Genomic DNA, 7500 nt, shown 5'->3' with positions numbered 1-7500 from the left:
TAAAGATAAAAGACATTCATAAAGCTTCAAACAGAAGTGTATTTTTAAAGATTTCACAATAGAATACTCTTATGAATACTGTCACTTTCAAGAATACAAAATGCATCCTACTCATCCTCACAAGCTGTGCACTGCATATTTTTTTCTTAAATGCTTTTAAAACACCTCTGGTAAAAAAAATCCATAAAAAATTGTGTTATTCAGCTAACCAACCAACAAACTAACTAGCCAACCAATGCTACAAAATACACAACCTCCTTGGTAGAGGTTATAACATGAAGAATGCATAAAACTTTCCACATTTTGTGGTTTGCCCTCCTAAGGTGAGAACATTACACTGAACACTGATATCAATACACTGAAATTTTCAGTACTTTACCTCATCAGGCTTATCAAGCAGGATGAAGACCAAGTCGAACCTTGAGAGCAAAGCACTGTTCATCTTGAGGTTCTCTGATACCGTCTTGGCCTTGTTGTAATGGCCACCAATGGGGTTGGCAGCAGCAAGGATAGATGTCCTGGCCGGAAGGGAACACACAATACCAGCCTTGGCAATACTTATGCTCTGCTGCTCCATCGCTTCTAAAAGTGCCTAGAAAAATAATAAATGTGGGCTTAAAATATACAGTGAGTTTCCTATGGTAAGAGCTCTAAAACTAGAAGAAAAGTAGCTGAATTCTTTTCTGAAATGAAGAATCTAATAATGCAATGAGAGGGAAAAAAAGCATATCATTTCCCCTTCAAACATCTAATTAAACCCCGAAGTTCATGACATCTATCTAGCAATTTTAACATGATTCTCCCAGTTCACAAAAACATGACACACATACCTGGTGCTGGTTCGTCATCTTATCAAATTCATCAATACAGCATACTCCTTGGTCAGCCATTACAAGAGCTCCACCTTCTAGTGCATAATCTCCTGTCCCGCCTTCGCGACTCAGGGTTACAGTCAAACCCGATGTTGTGGTGGTATTTCCACAGACATACACACCTGGTGATATAATTATCTAAGTAACCATGAAGAAAAAATATAAAACATAAGACTCAGGAATCTGACTGCCTTCTTTATTATACGAAACATTACAAATTATGAGTATAAGGGAATAGCCAACCTCTTGGAGCCACATTTGAACACGCCTGCAACATCTGACTCTTTCCGAGACCAGGATCTCCCACCACAAGAATATGTGGATCCCCTCTCACTGGAACACGATCTCCCCCTGTCTTGGAGCATCCTCCGAAAAGACAGAGTAAGAGACCAGCTTTGACGAGTTCATGCCCGTATATAGCCGGGCATAGAGATCCGACTAGAACTTTGAAAAGCTGAGGCTCTGCTTGAATTTCCTGCGAGGCAAGTCAAGTTGAGTAAAACAGATTTATCATTCATCAATATCTTGTTTTTTATCAAACAAAAATGTAATTAAAAAATACAATAATGTAATCACAATATTTTTGTCTCCTCTGCTCCTTCAAAATGAAGATTGAGATAGATATATTGTTACATACACACATATATAAAATAACAAAATGTTATAGAAGTGTTTCCATACAACAGAAAATACCTGTATAGCATAATAGTCCTTGATGCTGAACTCAATCCCAACCGCTGATGCGGCATCATCCCCTGACTTACAGTTTGTCACAGATGAGGCATCAATGTATAACGTGAACATACATTTGTCTCCTTTGTTTCCCTTGCCTTCTTGACTTTGGCTAACCTAAACAGAAAGTTTTGCTTAGTTTTACGAGGCGGTTTAGAGAATTTTCTTGCACGCAGATTACTTCACAAATGCTCAGCCACCAAGGAATCATTATTGGGCTGTAGTGACTGTGCCTTATACTATCAATATTGATACTTTATTATTACTGGCATTGTGATTATTGTAATGCTATCCGAACACTAATAACAATAAAAATAATAGTCCTGAAATGAATCTCTCACAAACCAGAAAAAGGGTAAATAAGTGATGAAGGCAAGACTAATAACTGACTTCTTGGTGACTAAGCAATTGTGGAGCCATCTATGTGTAAAAACAATTAAAAAAGTAAATCACAGTGAACATGGTGTGTATTCTTGCCATCTGGGGCCATCATGTTAAATAAAGATTCCTTATCAAACAGTCTACCAACCTAATCATACTATTTCTATGTATATTCTACTTTCATGATGGCATATGAAATATCTAGAAAATTTCACCTTCACACTGCAAATAAAATTATAACATAAAAGACAAAAAAAAATTATGACAGATAAAGATAAAATTCATCACTTCACTCAGCATATCAACAGAAATTAACCTTGACAATTCCTGTTATGTTGATCATGTCTCCAGGAACGCACGAATCCACCAGGTCTTCTCTCACTTCACATTCTACAGTCCGTGGAACACGTCCTCCTTCCCTCTGTAAGAGATAAACGATGGTTAGGATTCACATCAAAGGTCTTTTTCCTCTATGTATAGAAAGATTGTAGGAGATATATGCCCTGTAGTGGAGTATATGGAAGTAGATCTATAGCTACTTCATCTTATATTTTCAACAAAGATGTATATATCAAGCTTACAGAACCTGGTAATTATTCCATTTCATAAATACTTTCATTCATTGTGATTATCAGAAATGTATTAATTTCTCCAGTCAGTTTGGAAGCTTTCAAAATATACATCTTTAAAACATTCTGCTAATATTTACAAAATAATGATGGTCTCACTTTTGCAGACTCAATACATCAAAACTAAATCATGTATCATGTATTATAAGAATGAGAAAGGGAGGCAAGTTTACATAAGCTAACAACTGCTTAAAGAGATCACCATTTTAAACTAAATGTATATTGACAGAAGTTTTACACCCAGGTGATATTCATTATAATAGTGGCCTCCAATATCAACTTTCACACTAACCTGATCATCACTGATAATCTCTTGTAACCTGAAACTCTGCCAATCAACCGTGTGTGTCAACTTGTGCGAGCGGTCTGGCACAAAAGATCGAGACCTACAGTTCTGCACGGGACACAGCGACGGTACAGTATAGCGTCCTTCAGTCTGGGTAACTCCATGTACTGTGCCACATCCAAGACATGTGAAAGCGAGTCTGGTACACAAGGGTTTGATACTACCAACACGTACCACTGTCCCTTTAATGCTGACAAGCTTACCTGGAAATGAGGTTTTGTTTTTAGATATCTTTTTCAAGTCTCTGACTGCTTGTTTATAAGGGATAACTAATATAAAAGCACATACCAAAACATCAAAATGACATTCTAAGACTTTCACAAACATAATAACAAGATGTTAAGGGGAAAAATAACTCACCTTTGGCTAGCTTTCATTGCTAAAAAACAATCACTATTAACATGAGTTGTTACACCAGAAAAAAAAAAGTTTTACAATCTCACCATAATAGTTTGCTTTCAGTACTTTCAGCGGAGTGAGTTTGGAATGGTTGACGAGCCTAGCATGGATGAGAGGCAAGTCTGCTTCCGGGACTAACGCCTTGAGGGCAGCTTCGTCGACCCTCTCACCTCCACCAGCCAACACCTCTGCTGCTTCCTCTCGCAGTTCTGTCTCTACTTCTTTAGTCATGAGCTGACGGGTGATAAATCAGGAAATATAATACTTTCTTTCTCTACTGTCTTGTTAGTAATGAAAATAATAATGTTGGATTTTTAGAATAAACATCAGACTCAATTTCTATTTTCTAAATTTGGAAAGTTCTGTCTGACTTTCCCTTTTTGGCCCTTGCTTCCTTTACTATCTCTTTTGACTTTCCTGCTCTCTCTCCCCCCACTTCATTTTTTTTATTATATCTCCTTTTCCCTCATTCATGAAGTCTTTCCCTAAGACAAAGAAGATATCATGGTCTACATGTCAAATTGACTATGGCCTATAGCTTAAAAAAAACAAATTCCTATTGGAATCTACATGTTGCTTGATAATCAAGGACTGTTTGCATGCAACAATTATATCTTATAAATTTTTAAAGTTGACAAACATCAATAATCTCTTAATCTGTATATTCATCTTCTGGATTTTTCTGTGTAAATGAAGCAATATACATCTCCTTACTAGCCAGTAAAGACAACCTTAGTGTCAGATTTGAAAAATATAAGATATGGACATGATTAAAAGGTAGTGTATAATGTACTTGAACAGCTTTCATTTCTTTGTAAACATATGTCAGGGACTGTCCCGAAATCTATTTACAAAGCCAAATTGTTTATCACCTGATGTAACGCCAGGCCTAGGCAAGATATGATCCTCTGAGGACTGTTTAGCACCAAATCAGAGAGTTCCTGGATCTTTTCCTTTACCGGTTCATCCTCCAAAAGGACCTTCAAATTAACATGGAAGGCCCGTCGGTCCTCGATCTCTGACCGCTGGAGCGTTGGTCGTAGCCTTGAAAAATACTCCTCGAAAGCTTGAACAAATCTCACTGTCTCTGAACCATCACTATAGCCTTGATGAGAAGAAAAATAATAAAAATTTATCCTCACATTTGTAAAATCAAAAGTTTTATCAAAGAAACCACATTTTCAAATAATATCCTACCTGAATGAAGAAAAAAAAAATCCTTTATCTATAATCCATATAGCTCATACACACACCTTCATTCATGTAGAGGTGCCAACCCTTATATGGAGTTGGAACAGCCGGTAGCATTGTTGTTATCTGTGGCTGTGACGACCCAGCCCTCATCAGAGTGTCGTTTTGTGAGCTCTGAGAACCTGGTGGAGGCATCATACCCCCACCTGTTGAGAAAGATTTTTTTTCCTAATTGAAGATCATACTTACACCCAATCTTGTATAATGATAAAGCTTCACATGTGATTTATCATTAATAGAATTTTGTAATGTTTTGTATATACCATATTTATTTCTCATTCAGTGTAAATGTAAAGCCAATAATATCACGGTACCTCGCCAGTTCCCTCCGCCTCCCCTCCATCCCCTTCCACCTCCCCTCCAGCCTCCTCCTCCTCCACCTCCTCTCCATCCACCTCTTCCCCTCCATCCTCCACCACCTCCTCTGCCTCTCCATCCTCCTCCTCCTCCTCCTCCTCCACCACCTCCTCTGCCTCTCCAACCTCCTCCTCGACCACCACCTCCTCGGTTATTGCTTGACATCACGTAGACTGCAGGTTCTCTTTCCTTTCAATACCTGAAACATTTAATTTTTTTTATTCATTGACACCATCATGATGTAAAAAGGAAATCTATGATGATTTTATAACTAAGTAATTATCCACAAACAAAGAGAAAATATAATCATCACTACAGGTATAAAAATCATCATAGTAAAATAAAGATAAGCCACAATTCAAAGAGTGCAATTCTACACATCAAGAGAAGCTGCAATATTCACTTTCCTGTTCTGGCAATATTTAACAAGCATCCCCCATACATATTCTTACAGGATTGCATTTATAAAGATCCTTGGTGATCAATTGTCAAATAGAGATTCAGTTCAAGCCTATACTTACCAGAACATAATGGTGGAGATTTGTTGAACTTTAATGGAGCTCAAAAAAACAGGGCCAAGGTGTTGCCTGATGCACTCCTATACTCGATAAGTACCATAACTGAAAAATAAATACTTTCTTTTTAATCTGACCTTGACAGTATGACTGTGCCATATGTATTAATTTACATGAACCTGTCATTTTTTGTAATAGAAAGTGTCTAGACTCATAAAATCAGCAATCAATTCTGTTATGAAGTTCCAAACAAAAATAAGACATCAATTCAGATAAAAGTAGAACATCTTTATAAGTTATAATGGCATTTGTAATAATATGTAAACCTTATCATTCTCATGGTTAATCCTGCAACTAATTAATAACTTTCACAGAACAAATTAATATTCTACTTTAATGTTATAATGCAATTAGATATTAAAAATAAAAACATCTTTAATAAAGAAAAGGTGTTTCATAAGAACTGTAATCCAGTGACACTAGGGTGAATCTGAGGGACTATTTTTGGATCTTCGGCACAGAGCGTGAAGTAGGAAATGCCCCAATGGACAGAGCAGAACAATGCCCCTATCAACACTGGCACAGATGCTGAGGCTACTACATTGGCACAGCACTCTAGCATGCAAAAGACCTTTATCTATCATTTACCGTTTTCCATTTTGGCTACATTGTCTAGTCAGCAAAAAGCCAATTTTGTGTATGAAAATAATTCCCATGAAAAGTCAATTCAGTCGTATGTGAAGCAATTCTGCACCTGACTGGCGCAGTTAAGGTGCGAGCAAAACTGAGCTCATGCCAGCATCAGATTCACCCCGGAAGTGAAATAAACCAGAACAACATTTATCATTCTATAGGTTGGGATATATTTTATGATTTCAGATAAAAATACCTGCACTGCAATTCATACATTTCATAAACCTCATTTGAGTTAATTTTTCAACTGTATTTTCAGGTCCTAAAAAGGGTAATACAAAATTGAAAAATATCAAATCCAATTTCATAGAACAAAATATAAAAATACCTTTAAATGTAATGTAAATATATACAGTAAGAGAGAAATTTAAACTATTCTTGGTGAAATCTATTCTATCTATTCTAGAATAAAATCTACTTATATTTGACTAGTATAAAGAGTAACAATATGTCTATTTTTTAAAAACAGTATGGATAACTTTTCAATTATATTACTTTTCCAAATTAATAATAATAACAATAATAAAGTTATAAACACGGTCAAAAATGAAATGAGTAAATAAGAACTAGGAAATCCGTAATTAGAAATAAATCAGTGAACAAATATTCATTCTTTCGATTGACATGAGAAGTTATTCATAGAGAAACAGCTAAATTCTGCGACAATTTACAGTAACGTAAAAACAGAAGGGATAGATTATAAACTTGTTATCATAAGACAACTTTTAGCTTGTATTGCTTCTCAAAATTACACAACTTTTAGCTTGTATTGCTTCTCAAAATTTCATAAACCTCTAAGAAAACACACTAAAAACACTTCCACGTGAACATCTGGGCCCCAGGTAAGCGTCTAGCTGAAGAAACGTACTAATTTCTAAAGAGACCGTGGAACTTTTGACTTTGCCGCCATAGGATACCTCTTGTTATGATCAGAGCTTCCAGAATCAACCGCCAGATGGCAGGTCGTCGCGTTCGTGGATTGTTAATTCGCGAACGCATGGGGAAATTCTTTTAGTTTATTCTGAAATATATGTATGTGCGTTTGCGTGCAGCTATGCTCAGTTATAAGATACTTAAACATATATATATATATATATATATATATATATATATATATATATATATATATATATATATATATATATGTATATATATATATATATATATATATATTGTGTGTGTGAATGTAACTCACATACACGCACAGATACACATACACTTTCACACACACATAAACACACACACACAATTACAACAAAAACTTAAATCAAAACGTCTGCGATACAGCGAGCATATGATGTATATATATATATATATATATATAT

General features: G+C 35.8%; 1 protein-coding gene across 3 annotated transcripts in view; it reads right to left on the bottom strand.

Annotated features, from left to right (window-relative positions):
* The window catches only part of LOC113809376 (DNA helicase MCM8), a 16428-nt gene extending 9311 nt beyond the window's left edge, over positions 1 to 7117 (bottom strand). The window contains exons 1-12 of one of the 3 annotated variants that reach the window (XM_070144836.1): positions 7044 to 7117; positions 5489 to 5587; positions 4925 to 5166; positions 4613 to 4756; positions 4232 to 4464; positions 3404 to 3593; positions 2907 to 3163; positions 2302 to 2406; positions 1566 to 1721; positions 1116 to 1347; positions 831 to 994; positions 380 to 592 (exon numbers count right to left, since the gene is read on the bottom strand). In XM_070144836.1, coding sequence (XP_070000937.1) covers positions 380 to 592; positions 831 to 994; positions 1116 to 1347; positions 1566 to 1721; positions 2302 to 2406; positions 2907 to 3163; positions 3404 to 3593; positions 4232 to 4464; positions 4613 to 4756; positions 4925 to 5132 — 1902 coding nt within the window. In that variant the 5' untranslated portion in view covers positions 5133 to 5166; positions 5489 to 5587; positions 7044 to 7117. Of the gene's footprint in view, positions 1 to 379; positions 593 to 830; positions 995 to 1115; positions 1348 to 1565; positions 1722 to 2301; positions 2407 to 2906; positions 3164 to 3403; positions 3594 to 4231; positions 4465 to 4612; positions 4757 to 4924; positions 5167 to 5488; positions 5588 to 6967 lie in introns of all 3 variants that reach the window. The other 2 variants (XM_070144837.1, XM_027360946.2) reach the window with 2 other exon arrangements.
* Positions 7118 to 7500: the final 383 nt, after the last annotated feature.

The sequence above is a fragment of the Penaeus vannamei genome, chromosome 32, assembly GCF_042767895.1.
Source record: "Penaeus vannamei isolate JL-2024 chromosome 32, ASM4276789v1, whole genome shotgun sequence".
Lineage (NCBI taxonomy): Eukaryota > Metazoa > Arthropoda > Malacostraca > Decapoda > Penaeidae > Penaeus > Penaeus vannamei.
The sequence above is the reverse complement of the archived record's forward strand: the minus strand, read 5'-3'. Positions and strand labels throughout refer to the sequence as shown.